Below are 16,822 nucleotides of genomic sequence, written 5' to 3' on the forward strand. Positions count from 1 at the left end.
GCCTGGCACACCAAAGCTTACATAAGCCTTGACAGACAGGTATATTTGTCTGTACTCAAACCTAAAAAAAGCTCAATAGAACAGGCTCAATTTCCATCCTCACCTAAGGCGAAACCATTTGCATGTTTGAACATGTAATGGAGTCCTCTTGAATTTACATCCATGCAAAATCTCAAGCGTTCTTTGTCTTCAAAAAACATCGGGAGACCAGCATTGAGTTCTAGTACTCACTCCAAACACAGTCCCCAGTCTGTAAGGTGTTTTGTTGTGTTTGCGACAGTGTAAGGATGCTGTCTTTTAGTGAAACCTTACTCCTGCTTCAGGGGTTAATCTACTCTACTGGGCTTGTTTCCAATGTCTTCATTATGGCTGTGAATGTGGCGGACCGACTGCGAGGCGGGAGGCTGAACCACATCGATCTCATCATTACGACTGTGGCTCTGAACAACACCGCCTTCCTGTGCACCAGAGTGGTAGACAGCGCTATGTCTTTTCAGTGGCCAAGTCTCTACTACATCACAAACATGTACCGAGTTTCCTTTTTCCTTTTCAGCTTGTCGTTTACTTCCAGCTCTTGGCTTACTGCCGCCATGTGTCTCTTCTACTGCGTGAAGATCGTCCCGCTCAACCATCCTCTTCTCTCATGGTTGAAACGGAGAATCTCCATATGGGTGTCCTCCATGCTCTTTGTGTCGACTGCTGGTTCTCTGGTGTTAAACCTGCCTGCCTTTTGGTACATTTCCGCAGCATTCCCTCCAAATGCAACACTCAACAGCACTGAGTACTTTGGCGTGAGACTCATTTGTAGTATGCCCTACGGTCTGTTTCAAGGGATTCTTAATGCTGCTCTGCCTCTTACCAGTGGGGTTGTTTCCATTGCACTTGTCCTCCTGTCCTTTGGTAGGCATGCTTATCGCATGAGGCAAAGTGCTGGCAGTACTAGCCCGTCCCATCTGGAAGCACTTTCAGGAGCTGCCAAGACCATCAGCGGTCTCCTGTTCCTCTACTCCTGCTTCCACCTGGCCAACATCGGAATCGCCTTTGATACTTTGCCACCAGGAAAAGGCTGGGTCATAGTGTGCATTACTGTCATTTACATCTACCCCACTATGCAAGCTGCCATCTTGATCCAGGGAAATGCCAAGCTGAAGCGGGAATTCCAACGCATTCTCCAATACAGGATTGTTGGCTAGAGTGGATATTCTTCTCCTGAATGGTTTCATGGACGTTCTAAGGATTTTGGGGGCCCTGGACCACATGGAGTTTGGGGGCCCTTATTCGAAACAGCTTTGATTTTATGATCCAGTTTCCGCTTTTCATGCCCTCTTTGGTCAAATTCTAAATGTGTGTGCACATCTGATATTCAGGGACAGTGATATGTGCTTTCAGTATTGTAACACAGCAGCAGCTTAGTAATTTACTGCAAATATTCTCTGTCACACCCTCCCATTTCTCACATGTGAGGTCCTGTTTTGATCTAAAAGAAACTTTTTATATTGATGTTGCATGGAACATAAGCACGTTTTGTCTGCAAAATGTCTTTATTAAGCTCTCACACGTTAAAAAATAAATGATAGAAAAAAGTTATTTAAAACAATTTTTTGAAACATTATTCAAAGTCATCAGGGCAAGACTCTGTAGAACATAGCTGGCTCTATCAGGGGTCCCCTGAAAGGCTAGAGTCCGGGTCAGAGCCCACTTTCTCCATGCCTTAAAACGTCTCTGTATGGTTTTAGGAAGGCTGAGTAACTAAATCCATCCAGTTTATCTGTTATCAGGCTGAGGTCCACAGAAGACTCTGGATGCCCTGGTCACGTTTGTAGCTCTATAGTTTGAAGAATAGGGGCAGTCTAATGTTCTGATCTCACAAGCATTGGACGTGTTTGGCATTTGTTAATTGGCCCTGTGTTATCACTGAACCTCAATTCTGGATTACCATGACCCTTACTACTGACACTTGCACAAAGCTCCTCACCCTACCATGCAGCACCTTCAGCTATATTAGTTCTTGGTCCCACATGCATCTCCGTAGGCGCTGGAAGCAGGAGTGTGGGGAGCAAAATAACCACGCTGGAGTTCCGAAGGTGAATGAGCATTGTTATGTTATGTTATGTTATGTTATGTTATGTTATATATTGTTTTGTATAGCGCACGGCTACTCAAAAAGTGTGTCCCGGCGCTTTTATTGAGCCCTATAGCAGAATAACACAACACAGTGATGTAAAAACAGATTAGAAGAAACAAAACAGAGGGGAAATGGCCTAAAGATGAGTGCACATTTTGTTTTTATCTTGTCACATTTGCTGTGCTTTCCAAGACAGATCAAATATCAGTCTAGCCTCCTGACATATTGTGGCCAATGCTTTTACCATGGGGACTGGTGTTCACTTTTCTTGATCTTACTGTTAAATGAGAGAATTTTGTAAAATGAACTATTTGACTGTCCTGCTTGTGTGAAAGGAAAGGCAGGAGCATGTTGTTTTCTTTTAAAACGCAAAAAATGTTAACTATCTATAAACGAAGTGCAAAAACAATACAAACTAAGAAACCAGTTAGGAAAGCACATTTGGAACGAAAGTTTGTTTAATTTCGAAGTGTGTTGGAAATTCAGATTTTTATAAGATCAAAACCAACCAAGGCACTTTACTTGATGCGTAAATGACAAACATTCGCTGAAATGCCACGTTCTACACATTATAATTTGTGCACTACATAGTTTGATCAGTAAAATGAATGTGCAAAGTTAACGATTCAATAACAAATTTGCTGCCTGTGCGCCACCACACCATGCTTTAGTAACATGTTTGAAACAATGTGCTCATAAATGCAACACCAGCTACATGTCACACCCCAGCACTCCTGCTGATCATGCATGGCTCATTCGCAACATTTGTTCCTAATGTGATGCGTGGCCTTTTCAGAATCCCTGTGAGTTCGGCCATGTAACACTGATGCAGTACACTCAGCCTGAAGAGCGCTCCAGCCTCCTCTGCAATGATGAAGGAGCGTCGCCCCGCTGCCTGGCTCAGAGCCAGCAAACAAAAAATAAAAAATAAAACGATGCTCTAGTATTATTTTAGTTTTCGTTTGCCAGCATCTGCATGGAGGGGCGGGGCGTGGGCGGGTGGAGAAGAAGTGCTTGTGCACTCCCTAATTGTTCATGTGTGTTTGGCCGGCCGACCAAAACACACATGCGCACTTAGGTTTTCTCCTTTTCTGCATTGAGCAGATGGACTGGAAAAACCCAGACAGACTCCCTGGTCTGAGCAGGGTGTCTTTTCAGGCCAACAGACCAATCCCTGCAACACAAGGATAATATGAGAGTTTGTCCCAGGGGTTGCTGGGACACAGGCAGAGGCCAGCACAAGAGACGTGACGCAGGTGGCGGTCGGTGGCATCAGGTAATTTTTTTAATTAATATTCCTCTCCCACCCCCCTCCTTCACTCACCCTCCCACCACCCTTTGTTAGTGGCGGCCGCCACTGTCTGTAGATATACCTCCATCATAGCCAGCTGCAAACTCTGACTCTCCATTACCGGGGCTCATGAAGAGGTCTGCCAAGGCACCTAGATCTCGAGGTAAAGTACAGATGCTGTTCCACTGCCAGGGCTGGAGCACGCCAGAATGTTATGTTATGTTAATTGAATTTTTGAGCGCACAGCTGCCCCAGCGAAGGGGCGTCCCGGCGCTATAACAGGAAGAGGTAACATAACTAACATTACAAATAAAGAGGGGATAATTAATAAGGCATAGGGAAAAGATACGTTTTAACAGCTTTCCTGAAAGCAAAAAGGTCATCTAAAGAACGAATGTCAACAGGAAGTGCATTCCACAATTTGGAGGCCAGCACCGTAAACGATCGGCCACCTAATCTACAATTGTGGAAGCGAGGAACAAGTGCCAGATTTTGGCCAGCAGAACGAAGGCTGCGCGAAGGGGTGTACAAGGTCAGAAGGTGCTGAAGGATGGTGGGAGTGTCAGTTTTTAAGATTTTAAACGCAAAACAAAGGATCTTAAACTCTATGCGTCTGATTACTGGCAACCAGTGCAATTTAGAAATTGTACTGCGGGCTGAGCAGAAGCGAGGCAGACCCACCAGGGCCCTGGCTGCCGTGTTCTGCACTCGTTGGAGTCGCAGGATTTCCGCCTGGTTGGCGCCCACCAACAATGAGCTCGCATAGTCGAGTCTCGAAAGTATGCTGGCCTGAATCACCATCTGGCGAGTGGGGGCATCAAAAAATTTGAGGATAGGCCTCAAACTACGCAGGATGCCGTAGCACATAGATGCCACCTTCTTAGTATGGAATGAGAAGGTTAGTTTGGAGTCTAGCCAGACACCAAGATTTTTCAGTTCAGAAACAGGTTTTGGAGGAGGTCCCAGCTCCCTAGGCCACCACCTAGAACCAATGGACATCAGTTCTGAAGTCCAATCCAGGCAGCCCTGCTGCTTCCCTACAGGCAAATGGGCAGTCACATGCAGGTTTGTACCTCATTCTGAGGTTGTTTTCGTAGCACATGCTTTTCATGATGAGGATTCTACCGTGTGCACAAATTTGCGTAAGTTTGTAAAAGCAAAATTTTGTTTCAAGAGTTCAAAGTCAAATCCAGTCTGAGATGGACTTAGCTCCTCTGGGACTGCTTATGTAGCCTTTTACGCCTTTTTATACCTTTAATTAAACTTCCCAGTAAATTCCTCTTTATTTATGAAGCATCTCTTGGCAAAGCAAACAAAATTAGGCATCCTTACATCGAGGGTGGGTACCAGAATATCCGTATAAGATTTTTGCCTGACAGACATATTGTGTCCTTAACATGCTTTACAAATATTTATCCAGTCGGAGTCGATATTAGAAAATCTACTACCAATTGCACGATAGTTTTGTGAATAATATATTGGAAATAATATTTATTTCAATCTCAGACCAAATATTTGTATACAATATAATGACAAACAACCCTTGTTTAATGGCACAGTAGCTCATCAACGTATTGGCACTTAGTAAGACTGCCTGAATTCAATTTTAGGACCTGTAGGTCAAACACACAGATGCCAGAAGCAGGGCCAGCTTTAGCGCTGGTTTCGCCATTGCGACAATATTTTTTTCGTGCCACACCATGAACTCCTTCTTCTTGAACTCCCTCACTACCCCTCTCCAGCAGTGCACCTCATCTCTCCATAGCCTCTCTGTGACAAACATAAAAAAAAATTATAGCGCTACTCACAGTTCGCTCACACTCAGTTCTGTGATCTCCATGGTACACGTTCTTTGCAGCAGGCACATTAACCCTCTGCGCTACTTTACGATGAGCCAAAACTGCCACTAGACAAAATTCCGATCTCCCACCAGTACAACATTAATCACCAGAGTTATCTTGACATTTACACATTTACTATTGCCTGAAAACTCCAGGATGCACAAGGAAGTTCATGTGCTTTTTAACCAAAAGTTATTCTTAGACACAGCGCCCCCCACCAAAGTCAGCACTAGGTGCGGCTGCACCAATTGCACCACCCTAAAGCCGGCCCTGGACTTGCTGATAGTGAAAAAGATAACAGCCTACCACCATATGGCCTTAGGAACATGAAGCCCCTTCAACAATATCAAGATAAGTCAGAACCCTTGGGGTAACTATGGATTAAGGCCCATATTGCTTACCACATGTTAACAACATAAAAAAGAGTGCCTCTTACATAATGAAAATACTGTGTTGCATCCTCCCATACCTTGGATACCAACAGAAAGTGCAAACCATTCTCACACTCATAATCTCCAAGCTTGACTAAGCCAATAGCCTATGCCTTGTCACACCCACATTCATAATACACAAAATACAACTCATCCAACATAGTGCTGCATTATTTCTTCTCTGCCTTCTCCCAAGAGAATGCATGACTGCAGTCTTGAAATCACTCCAATGGCTGTCTATAGCAAAAAAGGCAATGTTGAAGGCACTTTGCATTGTTGACAGAGATTCCAAAGAAAAGCACAGCAATACTTACAAGCTACATTCAAGCAATACATAACCAGGACACAATACTCCAGTCTTGTAGCATAATCATACCACCTTACCATAAGAATTCTGTGGGATGCACTGGTTTCTCAGAATAAGAGGCCAAGCTCCAGAACCAGATACCAGCCAGCATTTGAAGCATCGAGGCACCTGTACACTTCAGAAAACAGTCGAAAACATGGCTATTTCCAAGCCATCTACACCACCCCACATCCCTGCAACAGAACTTGAAAAGACAGTTGCACCCTCAAACTCAATCTTCAGCTTGTAATCCACAGATTGGAAACAACCCAAACCAGCAACGTTCGGTAGGTAGGTAAGTTAAGGAGATCTGACCTATGCTCCGCCGGGGTATTATATAGTTATGTAAGTTCATACATAACATTTCTGGCCCACACTGATACTAATACCATAACACTCAGTGGTCGGCAGCCAGGTGATGCTTGCACCTCTTACATTCACGCAAGACATGTCTGCTACAAGGGTTGTCCATCACCAGTACTGTTCTTATACATTCACCTTTGGAATTTGAAGCATTCCCAGGTTTAAGGAAGTTAGTAAATGTGGGAATGTATCAAATTGAAACACCTTCCCCAGTGAAGCTTAACAAGGAGAAATGTATTTATTTCTTCCTGTTACTTCCTCATTCTATTTGTGGTGCATTGCGCCTCCATGGATTGTGTTTGTGCAGGAAGTTGTCTCTTCCTGCACACAAACAAACCTGCCTGTAATGCAGGCACCCTTGAACCATGGCGTAAGGGTACCTCCGTAGGAGCCAGACCTAGCACAGGAAACCAATGTTAAATAGACAGCAATAATGTGCCATATCTTTGTAAAAATGGTGCATTTCTGCTATCTGCTTTTCATGCAGCACAGTGCAGCAAGATGTTTTTCTGCATTGCGTTGCGTGAAATGTAAGCAAAGCTGCCAATGTACTGAAAAACCATAAATTGTGCTCTTTCTCACACCTCATCATCCACCACACAGCTACACACTGCATCTCATATCATGATAACCGCACCTCAGTGGTCATCACATATAACATGGAAACACTTCCCAACTCGGATCACAAAACAAAGACAACGCCCTTCTAACCACATACCACCCTATCTGGCTTAGCTTGCTGCCCATGTAGGTAAGTCCTTCAGTGCCACACATATGGGTAGTAAGTGCTATACAAATGCGCAATACAAAACAGTATTTATCACTTGTGCATAAACAAGGTTTGTTGTGATCTTATTAAAATCTTTATTTTCGTTACTTCAGAATTGCAAAACAGAATGTGCTTCATTCGTGCTTTTGTAACTGCTGGCATATGTTGAAATAATTGTATAGTTCATTTACAGGTATTTAATTTTTGTGTGAATTAGAAACAAATTGACATCCTACGGAAACTCCCTGTACACAAGGCCACTGGAAATATATGATTCTGGGGCTGAAGAATTATTCTGCAGCCGCTGTCTTTACTGCGTAATTATGAATTTAACTAATTTGCCCCATAATCCATCATCTACTGCATAATCTGCAGACTTTAAAAAAAAAACACATCTTGTTATCAGCTCCAACAGATCAAAATGTACTAAAAATGCTGCAACACAGGCTGCCGTGCAGTGGAAGGTCTTTCACAAAGGTTAACTGGTCACCTTTCAGTTACTTACAGCGAGCAGTATTTGGATGTGGAACTGGTACTAATATTTGCTTTTTTGTTAAAATCTGCAGATAATGCAGCAGATGATGGATTATGTGGCAAATGAGGTAAATTCATAATTATGCGGTAAAGACGGGCTGCAGAATCGCATAATTCTAGCAGCCTTGTGTACAGGCAGTACGGAACAACTACTGTAGGATGTCAATTTGTTTCTAATTCACCAAGAAATTAAAAACACGTAAATGAACCGTACAAATATTTCAACATATACCAGCAGTTACAAAAGCAAAAATGAAGCACATTTTGTTTTGCAATTACGAAGTAATGGAAACAAAGATTTTAATAGGATAACAACAAATATTGTTTATGCACAAGTGATAAATATTGTATTGTATTGCTTGTTTCAATAGGATGTACTACCCATATTTGTGGTACTGAAGCGCTTACCTACATGGACAGCAAACTACACCAGATAGGGTGGTACGTGGTTAGAAGGGTGTTGTCTTTGTTTTGTGATCCGATTTGGGAAGTGTTTCCATGTCATATGTGATGACCACTGAGGTGCGGTTATCGTGATATGAGACGCCGCGCGTAGCAGTGTGGTGGATGATGCGATGTGAGAAAGAGCGCAATATACGCTGGCAGCTTTGAACAGGTCTGTGGGTCTTATCATGGTATTTCCTATGATTATAGTCTGCTTAGCTTTTTACTGCACTGGGTTATTCAATCAGACATTTTGGGGCAGATTTGCTTATCTTTCAGGCAAAACAATGCAGCGAAACAGCTTGTAGCATTGCACTGAGTGAAAGGCAGATAGCAGAAATGCACCATTTTAAAAAAGATGTGGTGCATTTCTTCTGTTTATTTAACATGGGTTTACTGTGTACGGACTGGCTGCAATGCAGGCATCCTTGCACCAAGATGCAGGCCTTTCACCGTGGTTCAAGGGTGCCTGCAATATAGACATGTTTGTTATTGTGCAGAATGAGACAACTTCCTGCACAAACACAATCCTAAGAGGCACAGTGTAGCACATATAGAGTGAGGAAGTAACATACATAAATAAATAAATTTCTCCTTGTTACGCCTCACTGGGAAAGGTGAACCATTTTAACACATTCCCGGGTTTACTCGCTTTAGTAAATCTGGGTATGCAGCAAATTCCACGGGTGGATGTTTGAGAACACCTATGTTCCACCCTTAGAACGCCGTCCCAACACAAGGTAACTCAAGGCAGTAATGTTCACTTCTTGCATTACTTTGTATTTACTAAACCACATGAGGCCATGCAAGGTGGCTTTGCATTTCTTAGTAAATACCAAAAATAACTTTGCATTGGGCTGAACCACTAAAGTGTATACTTCTGGGCCAGACTTGGCATTGTTGGAGGGAGAGAAAAAGGGAGAGATGCTGGGATGTGTATTGTTACTATCATCTCATATCTGAAAGGCATGTTGAGATGGAAAGAAGCAGTCATAGTGTTAGATATTTAGGACCTGTAGTCATAGACTAGATTAAGGTCCTTCGAGTGACTCTCAATGTGTGATAGATCTCTTCTGTTATTCCATGCCTATTCATTCAGTGAGGGCTGGTTTATTGGCTGCACAGTATTGGTGATGGACAACCCTTGTAGCAGATATGTCTTGTGTGAATGTAAGTTTCAGTTTCAGTTGGCTGCCGACCACTGAGTATTAGGGTTTTAGTATCAGTGTGGGCCAGAAATGTTGCGTATGAATTTACATAGCTATATAATACCCCGGCGAAGCATAGGGCAGCTCTCCTTAACTGAACTGCCCACCAAAATTACTTTGCTGGTTGGGTTGTTTTCAATCTGTGGATCGTAAGCTGACGATTGAGTTTGAGAGTGTGACTTCCTTTTCAAAGTCTGCTGCAGGGATGTGTGCAGGGGCGAATTGGCACTGGGGGCATTCGGGAATCAGCCGAAGGGCCGCTGTTTCAGTGCCCTCTGTGGGCCGTTTTTTTTCTCCCCTTTCCCAGTCCACAGAGAGTGCTCTCTGCTGTCTACTCTCTGTCGACTGGGAAATGGGAGAAAAAAAACGGCCCACAGCACGGAGACAGAGACAGAAATGAAAGCACTTCACTGTGCAGGCCATACAGCGATTATCAGCTGTGGCCTCTACTGCACCCCCTGCCCTGCAAAGCAATCACGCTGAGGGTGCCTGGGGAGGGGGTGATTGTTTACAAGAATCGGCCTCCCTGGGGGCCAGGTGTTTCTCAGGCCTTTTGAGCCATTTTCACCATGGTCCCCCTGGGGCCCACGACGCCGGGGAAACAGTGATAGTCTTAACACCTCGCCCACAGCCCCTCACATTCAGGGCACAGTGGGTGAGGAAGAATGGGTCTGGCTGTGGGGGTCAGGTGATGTTTTGAAAGCGCACAATCTTCACCTTAGCCCCCCACCGCCCCCCCTGCAAGAAGTTTAAAAAAAAGGGTTATAGTTCTTTCTCGGTGTCATCATTTTAGAACTGATGCATTTTCAATATTACATTCAAGGAAGTCATGGTTGCAGCTTTTCTATTTTATGCAACTAACAACCATTGACAAAACCTATAGTTCTGGCTTGTTATAGGTGCAACATTACTTGCTGTATTATATATCTGAACTCAATGACAGAAGCAGCAAAATACCAGTCGGGCGGCACACAATGCTAAGCACATATTTGTAGCTTAGGTGTTTTAAGCTACACCCATAATTACATTGAACACCCCCTTTGGAGAGACCCCTCAGTTTTGTCATTCCACTTAAAGCCCTGGAAACAACACCATGTCACAGACACCTCAGGGCCTGGCACTGTGCATCATGCATGACTCATGACTTCCAAGGTTTCAGATTGACTATGTGCAGGGGCATCTTGAACACCTCCCTTTGCTTTAGGAACTACAGCGAGGGGTGAGTTCCTGATGAGTCTCTTCTGTCTGCAACTCTACGCACAAAGGCTCAGCTCACAATTATTGTGAAAAGGTGGGTGAGAGAGTAAGTGAAGGGATGGCTGGATGGATCAGTGAAAGGGTGAATGGATGAATGAAAGGGTGAATGGATGGATGATGAGAGAGAATGGGTGGATGGATGAGTGAAATGATGGATGGATTGATTTATTGATAAGTGAAAGTGTGAATGGATGAACAGATGTGTGAAAGGGTGGTTGTAAGGATGGATGAGTGAGTGAAAGGGAGGGTGCATGGGCAAAAGATTGGATAGATGAGTGAAGGAGTGAAAGGATGGATGAGAGAAGAGATGGATGGATGATTGAAAGGATGGATGAGTGATAGGGTCAATGGATGGATGCATGAGTGGATGAGTAGATGGATAGTTGGGTGGATGTAAGGAAGGATGGATGGCTAAGTGAAAGGGTTGATGGAAAGAGAAAGGGAGAATGGATGGCTGAAAGGGTGAATAGGTGGAAGGATGAGTGACTGGGTGGATGGATAAGAAAGTGAAAGGGTGGCTGGATGGGTGAGAGGGCAAATGGCTAGATGGATGAGTGAAGAGATGGATTGGGTGAAAGGGTGGATGGAGAGAAAAAGTGAGGATGGATGTGTGGATGACTGAAAGGGTGAATGTGTCTAAGGGTGAGTGACTGGGTGGATGGATGAGTAAGTGATAGGGTGGCTGGATGGGTGAAAGGGTAAATGGATGGATGAGTGAATGGATGGATGGGTGGAAGAGTGGATGAATGGGTGGATAATGGGTGGATGAGTAAAAGGGTGAATGGAGGGATGGGTGAGTGAAATGATGGATGGAAGAATACATGATGGATAGCTTTGCAAATGGTTGAATATGTTTGGATCTGGATTAGCGGCATCTTATGTTTGCCACTTTACATCTCACAATGACTATCCAAGCAGATCTTCCCGACCATTTCTCTCACCAAACATGCCTGCTCAGAACCATGAATTGTAAACAAACTATCAGACTGGATAACCCAGTGTTGTAACCATATATATAGATTATTATCATATGAAATATCACAAAAAGACCTGCACAGTTGATCAAAGCTGCGTGCATACTGAAAAACCGTGAAGTACACGATTGGTTCAACCTGATATAAACTTATTTTGACTAGTACTTAAATGGTTGTCTATTTACTTACTTACATAATAATGCGCAACCTCCTCTGATGGGTATGTAAAACGAACCCTTTGTCCAGAAGGTTTGTTCTGAATTTTAACCCTTTGTCCTGAATTTTTACACTCCCCATCCTGAATTTGCACCCATGCTAGTTGGTCACCCTAGTCCTGACACTCCCGTACAGAACTACAGAGTGTTCACCCTGCCTTTTCTATTTGCTTACTCTTGTAACCAGATGCACCACACTGCCCAGCTCTATCTCAAAAGGGGCCATCTAATCCTCTTGGCATCCCACTCTCCACAGGGCTGACCAAAGTAGGCTGAGTAAAGCAGTACTCAAAGCTACATCGAGTGTGCCTCAATTGTCATCCCACCGAATCCAGAAAATACTGCACTAGACTCAGTGCAGTAGGTCTTCCTCAAAGGTTTACTTGACTTGCCACATCCAGCACCCAGAAATGCAATGTGTTGCTAGCCGATCCCTTCCTCTGAAGCAAGAAGGAACCGGTAGGAACCATTTTGTTTACCATTTCTTTGCACAATTTACTGATTCATTTGTGTGCCAGTTAATAATGTAACTTTATTTTAAAGGCCTCATCCAAAATGCAGACAAGGGGCATATTTCTCTATATGCCAAAAATATTAATTAATAAGTTTTGGTTAGTTTTTGTTTGTAGTGTGTAGGTCTGACTGCACTCTATTTTAGGTCCTAGGCCAGAATGTGGCAACATGTTTGTGTGTTGATTTCAGGACATGTCTAAGACTTTGTGTAATGTGATTTCTCAAAAGAGAGCTGTTTAGCCTCATTCTATGCTAGGCCTTGTTCGAGGCCTAAGCAAAATTTGCAAACTTGGCACTTCTTTCTCTGTGCAGAAGAATTAACTTTTCTAGCATGTTCAGGTTAGAATTCCTTTTTGCAGATTTTATATCATTTTCATGGTTAATGGAGTAATCCTCAGTCTCCTCATGGCCCAGACTTGAAGGCCGCAACAGATGTGAATAAAACTGTGTTTTTTGTATATAGACATCACTTGCTGGCTGTGAAATAAATTTATGACTAGATTGTACAGATACATTTTTTCAGCATTCTTTACACCCCAGACTGCCTTTTCCTCATTTGTGAATTCTTACTTTTGTTATTACATGTTCTGTTCCCAGAGATTCCAGTCTTACCCTTTCTCCTTGACTTTGTACTAGATTTCTGATTTATGTGATGGTTAGCTGGCTGGGAAAGAGTATCTAACGACCTTGTGCAGGGCGTTAAGACTGCATGTAAGCATTCAGTTATCAGACCTGCAGTGCTCCTAGTCTTTACCAATGTTACTTGCTCTGTAAGCTTTAAAAGGCTTAATTTACTAAATATTTCTCTACAAATTAGACCTCAAAGAGTAACCAAATAGTGTTTCATGAAAGGGCACGCCCCTTGAATGTTGGCCACGCCCCTTAACTGTAGGTCACACCCCGGAAATGTATGCCACGCCCCTTGAATGTGGGCCACTTTTTTCGTCGTTGCCCGGGCCAAATTGTGATCCCAATCCAACCCTGGATGTGTGGTATTGTAGTTATCTTGGAAATAGCCATGGATTCAACTGTCTTCTGAAGTGTATAGGCTCCTCAAAGCTTCAAATGCTGGCTGGTAGGGTGTTCTAGAGCTCGGTAGCTTGTAATGAGAAACCAGTGACACCTACAGATTTCTTTGGTAAGGTGGAATGATAAGTGGTGCAAGCCTGGACTGTGGTGTCCTGATTTATTTGTATCGCTTGAATGTAGCTTGAAATGATAGCTGTCATTTTCCTTTGAGGTTATGTGAACAATGCACAGTGCCTTGAATATTGCCTTTTTGGTATAGATGGGACATGGCATGATTGCAAGTCTGCAGTCATGTGCTCTCTTGGGTGAAAACAAAGAAAACATATGGCAGCAGTATGTTGGATGAGTTGTATTTTGCGTATTAAGAATGTGGATGTGACATGGTATAGGCTGCTGTCTTAGTCAAGCTTGGGAATTGCAAGCGTGAGGATGTCTTGCACATGTTGTTAGTATCCAAGGTATGGGAGGATGCAATAGTGTTTTCATAGTGTAGAAGGCACTCTGCTTTTCGTTGTTATCATGTGGTATCAAATATGGGTCTGAACCTATGATTACCCCAAGGCTTCTGACTTCTCTTGACACTGTTGGAAGGGTGTTATGTTACATTGTCACTGTCCACAGGTTATAAGCTCTGTCTTTGATGTATTTAACTTTAGATGCTTATTCATCATCCATAAGTTTATAGTCCGAAGCCAGTCATCAAGTTTTACATTGTAGAGGTCTTTCATACCATACATTTTTAGAAATGATTTGAGTGTCATCTAATAGTTGTAACAGGTGAAGTTGAATGATTTAACCAGGTTAGGTAAGGAGGTAATGTAGATGTTGAATCGTAGGGGGGATATGTTGAATCACTATTGGATCCCACAGTATTGTATGTGAGAAGCTGATAGGAAACCCAAACCTACCAGTCATTCAGAAGCAACATCCAATCAGGAAACTCAAGAGTCCAGTATGCCATGGTGCTTTGATTAGCCTAATGTGCTGGCGCAGAGTTATTACATGTCAGGTATGTTGGATGTGGAGTTTCTGGTTGGCTAGGATATAGACCTACGCTAAACAGAGCCCACCACTCTAGTCAGAGCAAGTAAGTTACACACCAGAGATAACTTGTGCTCACCCTGGTAGGTTGGCACAGAGCAGTCAGGCTTATTCCCAGAGTCAATGTGTAAAGCGATTGCGCAACACCCAGCCACCAGTGATACAATGAACACACCACAAAAGAGACAACACACAGTAGCGTATACAAATATCTTTTTTATTATGCATATAATCACATTAGGTCATAAACACATAAACACTGTGCACTAAGAACTTGTCATAACTCACAAAGATCATATTACCATTTAACTACTAGTCAATATGCATAACATCGGGTAGGTGGTGTAATCAAGTATATACTGGTATGTTGCGCACAATATAAACTCACTATCACGGAACCTCCTATCATTAGGGCAAAGAATGCAGCAGGTTATGCATAAATCACCAAATACAGTGCATGTGAGGCAATTATTAAAAGAGAGTACTTGTTTTCCTGAACAACACCATAATCACCAGTGATAAACCACACCTTTTCGGTGGGTATTCTGGGCAAGAAATGAAACCCACTAGAGAATACGCACATGGAACATGGTGTCACCAAAACACCAGTGCACACATGGTTGTGGGTAAAAACACTATCACCATACTCCCCGGTAGGATGTAAATCATCATATGACTTTAAAAAATCCTAGGCCAGAGTGCATCTGTGCACCTATCAAAGGCCATACAGTAACTTCAGTGATTTTGGTTTCTGAGGGGTGCCTCCGTCGAGGATCTTCACCCCTGCTACAACTGGTCAACTGCTCCTGGGGCACAACCCCCAAGGTAAGGAGAGAGGGTGGGAGCACGTACACACAGGAGCCCGGCACGGAAACCCTCCACTAGCCCACACCTGCAGAATCCCACAGAGGCTGCTGCACGCAAGCATGTGTTGCATTGGCTGGAACCAGAACAGCTTTTCTCCTTCTCAGGAGTAGGCATGTGGTGTTGTCTTGACAGCCCCCACAGTGCCTGAAGGCGGTCTCACAACCAGGGGCAAGGGGGTCTCTTCGTCTTGGCCCATGCCTCAATCCAGGAGAGCGGCGACGGACAGGCACATCAAGAGTATCCGGGCTGCTTGGGTCACAATCTTCTCCTCTGAGACAGCAGTGTATCGCTCTCCTGTAATAGCAGTGTATGCAAGGTGACCCTAGCCGTTGATCCTTCAGGATTGCATTCTCCCGAGTGGTGGTTGTATCATGGGGAACCTTTCAACTGTGCTGACCCGCAATGAGGCACTTTGCATACACTGCCACAGGAAAGCACGTCTCACGTTGTTGGGCAAAAAGCAGTAAATGTGCCACGTGGTGATCGGGTGCACAGTGCTAACCACGCTCTGCTCATAAGGAGACAGCAGAGCACTCTAAACACGCTGATTGCTTGCACAAGGGAAAATTAAGTGCTCACTATGTGCTATGATAATGAGAGTCACTTGGGGCACAAAGTAAGAGAGCAGGGCAACAGGCCATCACATAGGCTAGGCGACCTCAATGGCGGTCCTCTCCTGGCAACACAGCAATCCTCTGAGATTGTGCGGTTATGGGCAACCAGCATCAGGGAGCATCTGGCAGTATGGCAACAAGCAAGAAAGCAATCCGGTGAGTCCTTTAGTCCACCCAGCCAGTAGCAGCTAGCAGGGCAATAGCAGAAGAGCAGTCCAGTTTAGGCCTTTGTGCAGCGCGGGCAGACCTTCTGACGGAGGTTCCGTACAAGTTCCAAAAGTGCCCTCCAATGTGGGGTCAGAGCCCCTGTACTCATACTCTGAGGCCTGGCTTTTAGAAAGATCTGGTCAGTCCCAGGAGTTTCCCTCCACCCTTGCACTGGCACCAGACATCAGTAAGGGGTAAACAAGTCATTTGTGTGAGGGCACGACACAGCCTATATAAATATTAAGTGTTAACGCCTCTCACTCTCCCAGCACAGGAAGACCATTCAAAATGCAGATGCAACCCTGTTACACGCAGCCCTTCCTGTGTGATGGCTGCCTGGAAAGTATGCACAAGCTGAGCGGTCACTCTGCCCTAGACGTGGATTGGAGTCAGGCTGCAAAGGACAGAAGAATTATGAGCACAGAGAAAAGCCCACTTTCTAAAAGTAGCATTTCTAAAATAGAGGTAACAAATCCACCATCACCAGTAAGTGGGATTTCTCACTACCCTTCCAAACATACCAAACATGGCAGCGCTGCTCCCTTCAGGTCAGTAATTATCACTGAAAGATATATCAGGGAATTCCCAATGCAAACCTATGAGAGGAGCAGGCCTCACAGTAGTGAAAAAACAAATATCCCTTTGTCACTGACAGGACAAGCCACACAACAAAAGCACATGTCCTACCTTTTACCTACGCAGCACCCTTTCCACAGGGTTTGCTAGGGCCTACCTTTGGGGTGACTTATATGT

At 44.0% G+C, this 16,822-nt stretch overlaps 1 protein-coding gene across 1 annotated transcript; it reads left to right on the forward strand.

Moving 5' to 3' along the window:
- The first annotated feature begins 287 nt into the window (after window positions 1–287).
- Window positions 288–1,193, forward strand: LOC147703195 (taste receptor type 2 member 7-like). Its single transcript, XM_086929481.1, has one exon. The coding sequence runs from the start codon at window positions 288–290 to the stop codon at window positions 1,191–1,193; it is 906 nt and encodes a 301-aa protein (XP_086785607.1).
- Window positions 1,194–16,822: the final 15,629 nt, after the last annotated feature.

The sequence above is a fragment of the Lissotriton vulgaris genome, chromosome 7 (genome assembly GCF_964263255.1).
Source record: "Lissotriton vulgaris chromosome 7, aLisVul1.2, whole genome shotgun sequence".
NCBI lineage: Eukaryota > Metazoa > Chordata > Amphibia > Caudata > Salamandridae > Lissotriton > Lissotriton vulgaris.